The sequence below is a fragment of the Boleophthalmus pectinirostris genome, unplaced genomic scaffold (genome assembly GCF_026225935.1).
Source record: "Boleophthalmus pectinirostris isolate CB_2022bp ecotype Guang Dong unplaced genomic scaffold, ASM2622593v1 HiC_scaffold_16, whole genome shotgun sequence".
NCBI classification, from domain to species: Eukaryota; Metazoa; Chordata; class Actinopteri; order Gobiiformes; family Gobiidae; genus Boleophthalmus; species Boleophthalmus pectinirostris.
Window position 1 is genome coordinate 23,460,582 of NW_026571095.1, and position 17,148 is coordinate 23,477,729.

At 36.7% G+C, this 17,148-nt stretch overlaps 1 protein-coding gene across 2 annotated transcripts in view; it reads right to left on the reverse strand.

Annotated features, from left to right (window-relative positions):
* Positions 1-3,654: 3,654 nt before the first annotated feature.
* Positions 3,655-17,148, reverse strand: part of ap1m1 (adaptor related protein complex 1 subunit mu 1) — a 30,727-nt gene continuing 17,233 nt past the window's right edge. For both annotated transcript variants that reach the window (XM_055152127.1, XM_020929099.2), the window contains exons 8-12: positions 16,103-16,174; positions 15,219-15,377; positions 14,365-14,490; positions 5,859-5,934; positions 3,655-5,457 (exon numbers count right to left, since the gene is read on the reverse strand). In XM_055152127.1, coding sequence (XP_055008102.1) covers positions 5,435-5,457; positions 5,859-5,934; positions 14,365-14,490; positions 15,219-15,377; positions 16,103-16,174 — 456 coding nt within the window. In that variant the 3' untranslated portion in view covers positions 3,655-5,434. The remainder of the gene's footprint in view (positions 5,458-5,858; positions 5,935-14,364; positions 14,491-15,218; positions 15,378-16,102; positions 16,175-17,148) is intronic.

Sequence of the window (17,148 nt, forward strand, 5' to 3'; positions counted from 1 at the left end):
AAGCAGACAAGCAGCATAAATATCAACTTTTCAAACTAATAACTATTCACTAATACTTTTATTGTAAGTTCTACTTGCTCTGACTCAAATTAGTTGAATTTACTAACAGAACAAACACAATGCACAAATATGTTATTATGAACAAGTTGCAGGTCAGAGTACTGTGTAAGGTCAAAAACGCTTTACATTGCATTATTTCTTCACTCCACATTCAGAGCTGGTTAGGTTCTATTGTAGCCAGTAGATAGAAGTAAAGCTGGGAAAAGGAGCTGTCTGTATCATCAGCCCCTCCGACAACACTCGTACACCATATTCATACTGAGCTATGTGGGTCAAGCACCTTGCCAAGGACACAACTTTTTTTTTTTTTTTTTTGCACATGGCGTCTCACCTGGCACCTGATTTTCCCCAGCAGTCTCTCATCCAAGCACTAACCAGCAGTCTCAAGTCTCAAGTACGTCTCGAATCTTTGACCTCAAGTCCGAGTCAAGTCCCAAGTCAAAGGCAAGCAAGTCCAAATCGAGTCTCGAGTCACTGGCCCATAAGTCCAAGTCAAGTCCAAGTCGTTTGCTTTGAGCTTCCAGTCATTCCAGTCATTTCAAGCCTTTAAACCAAAAAAAGTTCCAAATATAGCGTAGATTTTTGCAGTTTATGTGACTTTTAAATTAAATTTTACTTAAAAAGTTCTGGTATATTTATATATGAGTATTTATATAAGAGTTGTAGAAGTGCTAATTTTTCCTTTTTAAATGTCTTGACAAGAGTGTGAATTATTACAGTCTGAATAGAAAGATTATTTAGTTATTTTGTCGTGTTGTCTGCACTGAAATGGAAATATCATGTTCTCCGTAGTTTCCTCTGTTTGACTGTATTGTACTGTATATTACTGTAGTACATTTGTGGATACTGTATCACAGTACTTCAGTTTGATCCAAAGTAACAAACAGAAAAGTGGGAGGGAAATGTTCCAGTTTGTTGCTGTAAAATTCAGAGCAAATTCACAGCATGTACCAACTGTAAAGAGAAAAGTATTTTCTACAAACATAAATTTTTTTGGAGAAGCTTCAAGTCTTCTCAAGTCACAGGGCTCAAGTCCGAGTCAAATCCCAAGTCTCTGACTTTCAAGTCCAAGTCGAGTCCCAAGTCTTTGTTTATTTTATCAAGTCAAGTCTCAAGTCCTAAAAATAGTGCCTCAAGTCTGACTCGAGTCCAAGTCACGACTTGTAAGTCCCCATCTCCACTACCCAGGTCCAACCATGCTTACACTGCAAAAAACGCGTGGACAAAATGTAAGATATAAACACTTAAATCTAGCAGAATATGACTTAAAAGCAGTGAAATTATCTGTCCATGCAGCAAGATAATTTAACTTGACAAGTTATCTTAGAATAAACTACCTCTAGACTAGAATTAAGCAGTCTCAGAACTAGTAAATTGATAATAAATCCGAAAACAAGATGAATAACCTGATAGAAGTTTAAAAATTTTGTCCAGATCAGAGAAATCTGCAGTGTAGCTCCTGAAATCAAAGGATTGCATGTTTTTGAGGTGTATTTGAGCAAAAAACACTGACACAGATACAATAATTCAAGATTGATACACTTAATGCCACACCATGGAGCATTTCAGGCAAACCAACTAACTCAATGGAGAAGCAAGTTGAAGAAAAGTTACATCGCACACCTATAATTGCATGACATAGTTCCAAACCTATAATCTTGAGCTATTAAAAAACTGAATTTACAACACTCCAGGACCCCTTCAAGGCCAGTTTTATTTTGTCGTATAATCATGTGACTCATTTAGTTGTAACACCTGCTGCGTGGGCGTCCCAACCAAAAACAGGTGTCCAAGGGAGAGTGTGAAGACGCAAAAATCTCACCGTGGTTTTTGAACAATATGACAAGTGAGGAGAGCAAAAACTGTTTAAATCCAGGCGCACAGCTCCGAGCACCTGTTCCAAATGAGTCACTGGGGTCCAACTATCCGCTAACAAGACTGGGATGACTTCACACAAAACCACTGCACAGGGCCCGGGCTGCACAGTACCAGGACTATCTGAAAAAGTACCAGAGAAATGAGAGTGCAGCGGAGAAATGGGAGAGTTAGCCACATTTTGAGTCATATCCTTGGTGTGTTTACGGAGGGGATGGTGCGAAAGGTTCATGACATCACGGGACAGGGGGATTATGGAGAGGGTGGTACAGAGAGAGAGAGGGAGAGAGAGAGATGGAGGGAGAGAGGGATGGTGGAAAAAACTGTACTGACACATGGAAAAGCACAGACAACATTTAGTTTTTTGCAGTAATTCCGCAAAGTACATACAAAAATACATGCAGGTATCAAAACTATTTAATAAACAATCATTTCTGCTCCTACTACAATATGAGATTTTATAATTAAGCTCATGCACTGCAAAAAACTAAATCTAGTCAAGTTAAGATGACTTGAATTAAGAAAGTTTTATCATGATTTGAGTACATTTCGACAAGTCAGATTATCTGCCAGTCGAACAAGACTTTTTGTACTTAAAATATGAAAATACATCTTGCTACACTTAAAAACAACAGCATTTAAAATAAGAAACAAAATCGAATGTTGCTTGAATTAAAAAATATATATACTTACTCCACAGGTAGATCATTATACTTGTCACGTTGAATTGACTCAAATAAAGTAAAATGTTCTTAATTTAAGCCATTTTAACTTGCGTAGATTTTTTTTTTTCCAGTGTGCCCTCTGTGTCGCAAGGCCAAGCCCTACCTAAAAATAATAGATAGTATAAAAGAAGTAGACTAGAATAAATATAAATATAGAAGTAGAATACATTGTGTAAAAGAAGAATCATATATACAGTCTATGCTAAAAATATATATTCTACAAATCAAAGATGCTGGTCTTTTCAAATTGTATTGCAAGTATTAGTAAAAAAGGGCCCATATTACACAATTTTTTGTGCTTTGTTACAGTGTTTCCTCATCACAAACATACCTTGAGTTGTGTTTTGTTTCATTCACACATTTAACACACAAATACTGCATATTTAGGCTGATTCTTCTCTCAAATGGAAAACACTGCTCCACTGTTTTTAAACTCCATACACTTTCACTAGAATCATTTCAGCCCTGAAATATCAAATCTCTACTCAACTAAAGGTAAAAAGGAGCTATTAACAGTTAGAGACATGGTTTAAAGCTCACAAGAATAAATTTTGTGTTATACAGGGGAGCAAAATAGATACAGTGAACTGATAAGGAAAAATAAATGGTTATTCCACAATGGCTTTTCACAAAATCTGCCATCTGTATCAAAGGAGAATTTATTGCTTTGCCTGGAATGTTCCACAGTAGGTCAGATCTGAGGAGAAAAGAAAATTAAAATGGAACATACCAGGCAAAGTAATAACAAAAACGTTGCGTAGTGCATTTGTAAATTGTAATTGTGATGACGAAATTTGACATACGAGCAGTCCTAAATTAAACAATGTCACCATGCTCTCCTCTGGGAATCCCTCCTCCCCCTCCCCATCCCGCTCTCTTTCCGTCGTGATTTTCCCTCCATATTTGATTTTGGAGCTGTGCCTGTGAATGACCGTGTGGCAGCGCGGTGTGAAGACTGCCCTGACATCACTGTGAAATGACGCAGACGCTGTGGAAAGGTTTCTAAATAGACTTTTAATGATTTGAAATGTGAGGTTACAGACGGGGGGAGGGGGAGGGGAAACAGGTGTCCGACTGGAAAACAGAAATTTACAACAAGTGCGACTGTTGTTTACTGAAGTTTCCACTGGAGAGGTATGGTACGGGTCGGTCAGGACGGTAACTTTCCACAGCCACAAACAGGCTCAGAAATGCTGTTGTTTAACACTATTTTGCTATGGTGTGATCAGTGAGGTATATTTTTGAGAATGGAGTGTAAACCAAGAGTGTAATATAACATAATACTGATGAGAACAAAAATACTCATGTTGTCAATTATAATTTTGTTAATTTTGGACCAATTTCCATGTTATAAACGGGAGCATGTAAAAATAAAAACACTGCTCAAGTCATGTCGAAAAACTCTAGGGCTGCAACAACATACGGGATTCATTTTGACTAAATAATTACTCAATAGCTAATTTCCTAATCAATAAACATTATCTGGATCACAGACCATTAAAGATGCTATGTACTTAGTCAATAATATAAAAATCAGTGGTGCTACTTGGTTAGTTTTAGCTTTTTGTGGTGCAAACTTGGTAAAAATTCATATTTGCAGGCTTTGAGTATCTTTTATGATACAAAAAATAAAGATTTAATCAATGTGCAAAATAATTGTAGTTGCAGCCCTAAAAAGCTTCTTTGTGAATTATGCGTGACCTAAATACTACTGATCAGATGCACCAACAGCTCTAACTTGATGATTACCCTTGACTTATAATAGTCTAGTCTATATATAGTTTTCTAAAAAGCAGTAAGTACTCTCAGTCACTGATCTGTTTTGTCTTTTATACTGTTAATACCATTAATACTACTATACATTTTGAATATACACACCACACTGTTGACCCATACCACACCTCTCATATTGTCCCTACAGCTTAAATCTGCAAAGCACATGAGCATCACACGGATCAAATGAACAGCGGTCGCTCCGAGGCTTGGCAAATACCATTGGCATTTTCTTCAATACATTGTTGTAACTAATAACACTGACTTATTACATGTAACAATATATACAGATAATAATCCTTGACTTTATAGTGAAATGGCGCCAGAACAAAACAGCTTCTTTTTAAAAAAAAAAGTAGATCTAAACTGACGAGAACTGAAGGTTACAGTATCACAAGACGAATTGCAATAATCTCCTTGATTGTGTACAATTCATGGTGTTAAAGGCGCACTATGTAACTTTTCAAGCAAGGGTCCAACACCAGCTTTTCTCCTTGAAGATGTTACTGTTCAGCCTGGACTGTTCCACAGTATGGCATTTAACTGAAGTACCTTACTTTTATTCAATAACAAGTGCATTTATTACTGAAAAAATATTGAAAAACTTGCATTCTGTGTCGCCTCTCCACAGATCTAATCTATAACTTTATCCAGTGGTATTATGTGCTCTCTATAGAGATAAACAAGTTTAAGCCATTCTTTTAAGATTTCAGGCAAAGCAGTAACATCTCCATGGAGATGAGCAAGTGGCAGACCCTCCAGAAAGGCTCCATAGTGCAACTTTAAGTTGGATGTAAACATTTCTCCAGTTTTGTCTTGGCCTTGTGGATATTTGCACAGCAGCCAACTCAAAGGCCTTTTTTAACACTTGCATTGATAAGAAATGGAAATATCTTGAGAAAAATAAAAAAAGTTGAGCGCTAATCTGCCTTTGAAAGATAATTAGCAAACTAAACTCCGCCCCTTCTGCTGGAGCTCCACCTGTCGCCGTAGAGCAAGGCCTACTGGGTCCGGAGCTGATAATCTGTGGAGGAAATGAATTCGAGTTAATCAAATGCACAAATAAAATGGACATTTGGAAAGAACTCAAGAGTGGGCTGCAGCTGAGGTTTCCACCCAAAAATAAATGAAAAGTCGAAGGAAATGAGAGGAGGATGTTTGGCAATTAGCGGCAACATTAGCAAAAAAGACCAGCATGTGCTAATACGGTAATCTTTGAACAAAAAATATCAAGTCAAAACGAGTTGACTTTCTCAGATTTCTCCGGACGTGGCCGCGTTGCCTCATGTTCTACACTGGAAGTCTTTTTTTTTAAACATAAGTTCCCACCACATTGCACAGCGTTACCCAATAGTTGCCTAATAGCAGCACATATGGGCATGCCCCGCTCGTGTGTAAGAAGGAAAATTTGACCTCTCAGCTTACCTCCGTTTTGAGTGATGTAGCGCACCCACGGTAAGGCCTGGTACCCGCTCTTCTCAATGATCTTCAAGTAACGAACCTGAAAGAAACAAAATCGGGATCAGTTGGAATATATGCTCGTTTTTAGGGTATTTTTTACACAGATTGACATCATTTGCAGCTACACATTTTTCAACGACATAATTGCCAAAAAAAAAATAAAAATTTTACTCATACTAAACTGTGTATATTGTGTTTTAACAGCATCATCTACTGTTCCTCGTGCTTTTTCATTCACCATTTTAGTGCAAACCAGGTACACTTGCAGCTTTCTGGTTGAAAACATAAAAATGAGTGCATCCTGTGCTCCATTGACCACTGTCCTGATTACCGGTACAAACACGTGGCTGCAGGGGCGGAGTTTGAAATCAGGATACCTGTTAGACCAATCGCATTGACCCCCCCCGAGTTCTAAACAGCTCTATTTGAAACTAAAAGCAAAAAATTAAAAGTAAAAGGAAATGCAAAAAGAAAACAAAGCTAAAACCAGTTAAAGAAAGGCCACCTGAAAGTGGTTTTAAGAAGTGATTTAAAAGATGATACTGATGGCGCGAGCCTCATTTCCCCAGGCAGCTTGTTCCGAGGCCGAAACGCCCGGATTGAAAAGGCTCGATCAGCCTTCGTCTGGAACCTGGACTTTGGAACAGCCATCAAGGACCTGCCTGAGGATTTAAGGCTGCAGGAGGCTCGTACAGGGTTAAAGTTCTGAAATGTAACTTGATGTGAGACCTAATTGAGCTTTAAAAGTGATCAGTAAAATCTTAAAATCAATTCTAAAACACACAATAAGTCATTTTCAAGCCTGCGTCCTTATCAGACTAATTAAAGTGTAGTTATTATTAAATATTGGTCTATCCTTTCATGTATACAGTGTATTATTGCAAACAGAAATACAAAAAAATGCCATTCACACAATTTCCATACGGCATTGTTTTACTTTGACAGCTGCTGCTATTTTGACTATCACAAGGAGTTACAACATATTATTTAGTCAACAATTAGAGCAGTCACGGATCCACCAAACAAACACAGAGAATTATGGCGAAAAAGCTCATTGTGTTCTTCTCCGTTGTTATGGATATGATTCAACAGACAGTAAATTAAGATGTCCTTTCCCCTCAAATCACAGAGCTCATTTACTGCAGGACTCACTGAAGTTAGCATATGAGAGACAATAGAGGCGCCATTTACCACGTCACCGGCCCAAGGTCAGTGATTCAACCCGTGCCACTGTGTCACAGGGCAAGACATTTGACCCACTGTGCAAGTATAATTATAGTTTAAGAGCATGTATTTGAGCTAAATTTGACCTGCCTCAGTACAGATATATTGTATAAGCATCTGAAAGTGCACGTTTGCTTGCTAGTTATTCTTAGCTTTACTGTCTGTAAGACTCTGCTCTGGTTTCTGAGGGTTGTGAAAGACACTTATAAACACATATTGGTGATTAATTAGTGAGTTCAGAATGGATAAGGTAAGTGAGGAAAAACTTTGGGCCACTTCACATTTTTCAGACAGTAAAAAAAACAGATACAGAGCCATGTCTTAATTTGGTTTGGTAACGAAAGACAGCCCTACAGAAGCAGCTCACCATTATCAAACATACGGAGACAAAAATGGATAAAAAGACAAAAAAGTGAAGCCCTTTGAGAACCGTGTAATATGGAAAATAAATTGTTTTCATGGATAATAAACTAATACTAACAATTCTGAATGGACGTCTGAAATTTGAGTTGCACATTTTGATATAAACTGATTTGAAATATTTTGAAACCAGCCTCAAGTCTGAGATGTCCCAATAGATTTCTGTGGGAACTGGCTGCGTCTATGCAATACCAGGTGCCAGTGTGTTCAGTACAATATGTGAGGAAGTAATAGTATTAGTCACTGTAAAAAAAGGAAGTGGTCAAAGCTTTCAAGGCACACACATATGGGCCATTTAAATGTACTTTCTCTGGGTCCACAAAAATTACACATCAGCATTATCCAAGACCACTTTCACAAGCCATTAACTGATATTTCAACAGCATGACGAGAAATTGATCTAAAAATAGTGAGACAGAGAATGCATGGGTGCCTGGCAGTCCGAAGTTACATGTTTCTCGACATCTCACCCAAATGTGCACACTCGCCCATTCTGCGGGTACATCTCTTAGAAATGTAATACAAAAAAAAACTGAAGTCATGTTTGTTTTATTTTTTGCTTATGCATGATTTCTGGATGCAACAATATACATGCATTATTATAATTGCTTAATTATTATTCAGTATTAAGTGTTACCCAACCTTAAATAAATAGACGTCATAGCTCTTAATTTAGGCGTTATTGCAGTCAATTCCAAGTATGCTAATGCAATTCTCTTTGTAATTGCAAGCCTAGCCACTTAAATTGTCCATTTCTGTTGTCTTTGTACATAAATTATACAGTCTATGGCTGCGTCTCAAGGACATCAAATTAAAAGCAGTCAAAGGTACAAGGAGCCAAAGGTATAAATGATTTGAATGTTGCAATGGAAAATGGTTTGAACATTAAATTACATTTTTATTCATCTGTTATTTTTTAGACTTTTTTTGTTTGTTTTTGTTTTCATTTTCTGTTTTTGTATTATTTCTGGAACATGTCAGTTGTAATTAGACTTGAGTATCGTGTATGCGTTTACACGAACTGGGGATTTTTTTTTTTTTTCTTATTGCATTTACAATTAGATTTGCTTTTAAATAAAGATTAAGCTCAAAGTGCACGTTTAAGACTAAGACTAAAATACGACCTGCCAATCTTTAACAAGTATCACATGCATTTCAGAACATCTTTGTTTAGGTCTCAACTATAGGGTTCATTTTTTCATAAGAAGAAAAATAAATACATATATAATTTAAGCCATTGTGATGTGGTAGTCGAAACATTTTGATTAGATATATTGTGTACAGGTGGACAATACACTGTAGTCTACAAGATTATATCAAAATAGCCACTTTGAAGACATGTAAAATCAAATTATCGACAGAATCCAAAAAATGTAGGTATTTATTTTTGTCAATATGGCCCAGACTTGGTCCTATTCCCATCCCGTCTCCAGTGCCCTACTTCCTGCTGTGAGAAGCGGGGCATTTGGAGGCAGAATCTCCACAGCTTTAGATGTTGGGTCCAGTCCTTTCTCTGCCTTGTCATTAGCCTCCCTCTCTCTCTGTGAGCTCAGGGAGACGGAGAGAGCCTCAGACACATGACGACAAATAGCAGACTCTGGGATCAGCATTTCAAACTCCAAACACGCAGTCGCCCATCTGACCGAGGCTGCGCAAGTCAGCAAAAACTCCTCCGACACAGAATATCATTATAGGTTATGTGAGATGAGAAGGGGAAAGAGGATGTTTGTTGTATCATTTTTGGTTAAGTACAGCCTACATGTGTGGTCTGCTGTTATCAAGACTTTAACACACTTCTACCAACGTGTTTATGTCCTTTTAAAACTAAGTCAGAGTTTGCAGAAATATTCAAAAGATAGAATGAGGTGTGACAAAACTGTTTGCCGTGTAGATTATATGGTATTAAAGGCACTCAAAAGCTACTTCATGATTTGCAGTGATCCAAAGTTATTCCTCATTTACCTTATGAATTCCAAACATTCTAATTATTCATTGGGATGACTTTTAGAGACCAGAGCAGAGTTTTGCTGTGACAGTAAAGCTAACAACTAGCAAGCTAATGTGTATTCCTGATTATGTAACAAAAAACAGCACGAAGCGGCCCCATCCACACTAGTACTTATTCGAGTCGCTTTTGTTGTGTATGCAGTGTTCGTCCACACTAATTTGATGGAAAACGTCTCCAGCGGCAGAACAACCTGTTGCTACCGGCTCCCACAAATTCATCTGAGTACGGATCAGATGCGGCACTGTGCAGATGCCTGAAAACATTGATACACTGACGTAGGAGCTCTAGTTACCGTCCTTACTGGACCACGTTACTGTGACTTGCACCTTCCTGATTTGCTGGGTTCATGACATCGGTCATGTGACACTATAGCGGAATGCAGGTTAAACAAACCATAGACAAATGGGAAACAGTAGCTACAACTACTTGCACAGAACAGACTCACCATTAGCAGAACAGCCCTCTGTCACAGAAAGAACACAAATTTTCCACTGAGTCGTGTACTTTAGTCTCACAGAAGCTGACCGGGTCAGTTTTTTGAGCGCCTAGTTTATGCAAATTAGCCATGTGGTTTTAAGTTTTGTTTCTGTAAAACTTAAACATATATGCACAAAGTGGTGCGGACAGGGAAGGCCTGCAGACACAGAAACGACGTGTCTGGATGCAAATCATTTCTGATACAGTGATACGGTGATTCATTTCAGTGTAAACGTAACCTTATTTTGACCTCAAGAGGTGCTTTACATTCCAATAAAATAAAAAATCTCAAACAATAACATCACTTTAAAGATAGGTGGCGTACCCTTATCAAAAAAGTTACATATTGTGCACCTTTAATAGTTACTACTGTAAAATATTTACAGCAAAATGACTACTATTACTATATTACCATGTCAGGGTACTGTCTTTACCTACCTGCGGATACCAGCGCATTTAAAACTTATACATGCATCTATTTTTTATTCACATTTTATATTTAATTATGTAAAATTGCCCACTTTCACCCATTCTGAACATGTTTACACATAACTGTGGATAAACTCGATGTCCAGAGTTGGTTTACTCCTGTTAAATTTACAAGGTGCAGTTTCTTGCATCACACGCACTTGAAATCTCTCTCCTCTACACTTAGTGGTGGAGTTAAGAGGAACTTTCTCAAGCTTTGATATTTACATGCATCTAATTAAACTCCCTGGCCTCCTCTTTCACACAAGCTTGGTGTTAAAAGCTGGTCTGGCTTCAGCCTGTAATAAGACAAATAGTTGATGTTTTGACGTAAGAATTTAATGGGAAAACGGCTGGTTAGGTCGCAATGAAGAGGTAAGATGCAGTCAATGCGCCCAAGAGCCAATCAGAGGAGTCCATGTGTGTTCCAAGGTTTATGGAAGGGAATAAAATGACAGGTTAAAGATAGAGTGGTCCTAAGTGTAGGTGCATGTTTACTAAGCCAAACAGTTGTTACATGTGAATTTTGTTTGCACATTGAAGTTCTCAAATATCATGTTGCATTATATTAGTTATTCGCATATAGTCTTTAGTTGTAATGAAAATTTTTAGTCAATTCTATAACAGTACATTTATTTTAAAAAATATAAAAGATGTCATTGTTGTGCTAGTAATGGGGAAATTTGTCATTTCCGAGTGGGCAGTGAAGAGTCTTAATCAAATTCTGTTGATTATTGAAGGAAATGTGAAAAAGCAGGAATCACGATACAGATTAGAGAAAGATGCGAAAGAATACTTTAAAGTTAAAACTTCATCCATTTTCTCAGTTCCAGTGCAATACTTGTACCAGTGAACCAGTAGCAGTGCAGGGTCTGAAAATTGCTTTTATTCTCCCTCAAAATACAGTTAATTTAATACAAAATGAATCAAATTTTGTTTTGTTTTTGTTACTGTTATTTATCCTTACTACTGAACAGTTTTGTAGTTTAAACATTATGACGTGTTCTGGGCTCACATTAGCTCGTACATTGTCTTATTACATTAAATTAAAGGCCCCACCAGGATAACGGCTGGACTCATCTCATGGAACCGATACTTGATCTAGAAGATTTTCCTGTATTGGCACCGATATCCGATATCAGTGTCGTATCTAGTTAAAAATATACTTGAGAATTACATGCTTTAGAAAGATGGGATATTTAATTGTTTGCAGAGGACAAAATACGACTTAAAAATGCAGTTCTGGCAATTTGCAAACTATAATTCAAGCAGCAGTTCTACTTTAAACTTATTCACAGTTACTGCAACAGAAAGTAATAATGCATGTTGGACAAAATTGACATTTATTATAATGTATTTGCATATAGAAAAAGAACACTACTTTAGGAAAGATAATAAACTGAACAAATATCTACTTTAACTCCAAGGGTGATAAAATCGTGAGCTAGAAAACTTTAACAGATTCACAAGATGTAAATAAAAGAACAGGGTAAAATATAAACTCCTTTTATGAGTATGTTTGTCAGAGAAACTAAGGAATACGAGTTGACTTAGCCTCTTTGCTATTTGAGCTAAATGACCCATAAAGGTTTTTTATTGAAACCATTGTCTTGCCGTTCCTTTCAGATAAATGAGTGGGCCAGCGTTTTTACAGGTGGTAATGCAATATCCCTACATTGACCCAACAACAAGGTGAACATCGAGCGTTTTAACCAGGCCACACAATGCTACCTTACATTACATAAGCCTGTATACCTGACAAAAGAATTTTTCACAGAATAATCCCAAGACAAGCTTCATAATATATCACAATTAAATCAAATCAAAGTAAATTTGAGTTATAATTATTTAATACAATGTCCTCTGCAAAGAACAAAATATACTGTCTTTTGATAGAAAATCTTCAATCTGTAGTTTAGACCTCAAATATGTTCTGAAATTCATGAGATTCTTGTTTTAGTTGTAGTTTAGCTGTAGTTGACAAAAGAGATCCTTGGTAGATGAAAGACAGGTTGTGCCGATTGACTAAAGCTGACTAAAAAGGAGGTGTGGCAAAAGCTCTCAAAACTATAAACATATTTCTGTGCATCTGACCCAAAGTGCACTCACAAGACTACACCTGTAAAGGAGTTCATGCAAATACAACCACTCATGCATTAAAAAGTACATGAAAAAGATGTATTTATAAAGACAGATGCAACTGTGTGAATCAGGAGTTTAGACACCCAAAGCTCTTTAGTTTATAAGCTGATATTTAAGTCTTCTTTCAAAAGCGAATGTTGATTTTTTTTCTAACCAGGCCACGCAATGCTGGCTTACATTACATAAGCACATATACCTAACAAAACAATGTCACTTGTGCCAAAACAGAATATTTCCAAAACAAGTAGCATGTGTTAGCTTGCCATTGTTACATATGTATGGGAAAAGTTCATTTTGCGTTCATCGTGTGGTGTGCAAAGTTGCTACACATATAATGACAGAACAAGTGTAATTATACAGCCAGTGCTACGCTAAAAGTTTGTGGTCAGCAAGTTTCATTCAAGGAGAAAACATTAGCTTGTCTAAGTGTGTCATGGGAACTGAAGCTAGCGAATCTCCATGCAGTTCTGTGCTTACTGAAGCTGTGAATTACTGTCATTAACATGCAGGCAAGGGGCCGAAATGATGAGCTCTTGTTTATGCAATTTTCCACGCCGCAAAATGTTCCTGGTAATATTTCATACACATTTCCCAAGAAGCTTCAAGCATGTAAAAAGCTACGTGAAAATGCTACATGGACAATACAAGCCCATGGTGAAAAGTTTGAGTCGCAGTGGTTCTAATGTAGGAAAGTTTGAGCAATTATGAAATCTATGAACACCAAATACATCCAATAATAATATTAAAAGTGTGCTATGTAAATTTCCTAGTGGAGGATCTGCCACTTGTTATCTAGAATGTTTCATAGTGTGGCATTAAACTGATCTATCTTGCATTTACTCAACTACAGGTGTTTTTATGCTTAAAGAAAAGGCCTTGATAATCATGTATTCTGCTGCAAGTGGCGTCTCCTCTCCACAGATCACACCTGTAACTTGGCTTGGTGGCACATTCTGCACGTCCTCGTAAAAAGAGGTAAGATTAATGCTATACTGTGGAACATTCCAGACAAAGGAACAACATATCAGTGGAGTCATGTGGACCTTTGAACATTAAAGTTACATTAAAGTGCATTTTACTTTGAGCAATGCTTCTTTAAGACATTAAAAACAAGACAATTTCTTTTTTTTCAACAACATATGACTATTATTAAACTTGATTTCATGGATCTGTCACTTACAGTCATTATTTTTGTCCTATTTGTTTTTAGAATTTGAGTTGTATTTACATGTGCATTGTGTGCTCAGATGAAATATTGTTGAATAAATATTTAAATGGATTGCAGCTGCTGTTGTTCAAACTCTCCACACCTACTTTTGTTTTGGATTATGTGTTCATGTTTCGAGGCATGCCATAAATTTTCTAAACAAAATAAAAAAAATTACTACTTTTCCGCAACTTCCCTAATGTACTCTTGAGGGCTGCCAGCTTGTTCCTGGCATGAGAATGAACCGCTGCTGCCCCCTTTGGCCATAAGGGGAAAGAGAGTGAATAGTTTGAATTCCTGTTGTGGACATTGCACTCATGACTACACTTGACAGCACGCCATAAGCTCTAAATCAAAGACGGCAAGGAAACAAGTTTGTACCGCAATTATCCAAAATATTTGATTTGGACACAACCCAGGTTGGACTTGTCTCTTCCGATGTAACCTCGATTAACCTCAACCAAAATGTGATTCTGTGTGTTTTGGAGTGCTTTTTTTTGTTTTAATGAGGGGATGAGATATACCTGGATGCCAGAGGTGGTGAAGTAGGGTATTTCAAACTTGACACTGATTGGTGGTTTGCCCTCTTTGTCCTCAGCTTCAACACTGGGCAGGCCAAAGTGGGCTCGCATCAAGTACTCCTTACCTCCCTGATGAAAACAAAACATTTAAAATACCAAAGAGAAACATGCAACTAGGAGTTTTCACACATTTTACAACTATTTTCCAGTAACCTATTTGCTAAATACTTTGTTTGCTTGTATAGTTTGAATAGAGATTATGTTTCATGATAAAAATCCTAGTACTTTGTATTACCCTTCTTATATTTCTTATGATCTTGTACTTCTACTTGTGTTAATATGTTTAACTGTGACTTGATATACCTGCTGGAACGCTTTAAATTTTCTTTGAAATGTAAAGTGCAATATAGGTAAAATGTTTTGTTATTATTAAAGAAACAGTAATTCTTACAAATACTGATTTGAAAGGAAAATAACACAGAATAATTGTTTTGTTTTCTCTTATCAGCTCTATCTTGCAATGTTTGTATATTTAAACTATGTAATACATTTAACAAGTAGTGACAATTAAAAACAGTGGAGACTTGTGTGTTAATAGTTCTCAATAAACAAATAGCAAATCTAAAAATGAATTCTTAAAACTAAAATGTCAGGTTTTTATAAACTCAAGTGAACTTCTTCCCACGCTATACGATAATATTTATAAATGTACATGACACATCCAAACTATGTCCACGCCCAAGACCAATTCAAAACTCCACTTAAGCTAAAACAACACCAGCTTAAATTTTCTATTGTATCAGTCATTTGTACAATTGTATTATAATGTAATTATGAGTCAAATGTTTTCTCCTCACTGGGAACGACTTGATTGACCAGACGATCTCGCTGTTCTCGGGCACCCACTTGACGCTGCCCACGGTCGTCTTAAATTTGGGTGAGTCCGCGTCCGTTGGCACTGGAATGTGGATCTCCACGTTGTTGGCAGTGGAACGCCTCTTAAACTGGCTCTTGGCCTGGGAAAAAATAACAAGATGAGCACTCAGTTAGATGTGAAGTGATGTCTATTATATTTAATTATTCATTTTGGTTTGTTATTTATATAATATACAAAAACAAACAAACAAGATGATAAGATGTCATTATGATGATAATGTCTCGACCAAGGAGCAGGTCTGTTTAATTAGCTAATGTTTTGATGATGAAAATATGCCTAGTCTTTAGAGTACTACAGTTTAATGTAGTATTTAGAAGTAACATTTGTTGGAACAATAACTTTCTTTATGTATTTATTTATGTATGTATGTATGAATGTATGTATGTATGAATGTATGTATGTGTGCATGCATGTAAGTATGTGTGTTTTTATTGTTTATTAAATTTATATTTCAAGTTCTGCTCTGTCAGATTCACAGACAGGCACATATGTTTGCTTTTGTAATTATGTGTTCATATAATTTTATAATACCAGTTACTTGTTGGTTGCAAAATTGACTTGTTTTGCTAATATAGTGTTGTCCTAATATAAACCCTGAACGGCTATGACAAGCTACTACAAATAATTACAACTACAAAGGTGGAGTTTACAACTGAACAAAAAGTCTAAATCATTATGAAGCCGTCTATTGTAATGAACGCACCCCACGCCCGTCGTTAGTAAACTTCGTAGTATAACTAGCTCTTGCTTACATAAGAGACACTGCCTAAATGTCATTGGAGCTCACGAGAGGTGTGTCCAAACCTTAATCATGTACTCGATACGACTGTGGGAATGCTTCTCAATGACAGACTCGATCCAGATCAGCGGCTTCACCTGAAAAAAGAAAAAAATCATTGCTATATCTTTGGTAAGACAGTGCCGTAATAGCGTGCAGGCGTCGCCATCTTGTGGATAGCAATGAGCATTACAACAAGAGATCAATTAGAAATGGGCACAAAGTAGGTGTATTCTTTTATACATATAGGCGTTAAGACCCCATCTACTATCATTTTCATTTAACATTTTACAATGTTGGGTGTGATGAAAACAATACAAAGTAAGCACCATTTCTGCTCCAACTTAACTCAGTACCACATATTTGCTTTTACCGGTAACTATTTGCTTTAAACAAAAGGGAATATGACTCAGTTTTGTTTGGGCATTGTGCATTTTTCCAATCAAAGGTGACACGTCTCAGTTGGGAGGATATCTAAACAAAGATTGGGAATTATAAGGAAGTAATAATACACACTTCCCTTCCTTTACTCGGACTTACTGGTAATAGTGTTGTGAAATACTTACAGTAACATTATCACAGTTTAAACCTGAATAACCTAAAATAATCCTGAAAAATTTACTTTCTTTGCCCTCAAAAATAAGTATTGCCAAAAAATATCCCCAATTACAATAAATCTGAGTGCAAATTAGGTTCAGATGGATAAAAATGCTAACATAGCGCTTGTTTAATGGTCAAGAGTTTATAGGGCCATTGAAGTACAAGTTTCAGGATCAATATTTACATAGCAAACTGACAGTGCAACCCCAAAACAATTACAAACATCTGGGTTTAACATCAACTTCTCAAAGACACTTTTTCAGATCTCTCGCTGATACCAGCTGGTACTATAAACAGTTTAGTTAGAAAAACATCACAAATACATAATTTAGTGTCTCCTTTCTAAGCAAATACATTTGACTTGTGTGCTGTGAATGTCTCTATCCATTCTTCTGCATCTTTCATACTATGCCAGATCACATTTTAAGAGCTTTTAAAAATGTTATGATCATTAGAATACAAGAAAAACTTT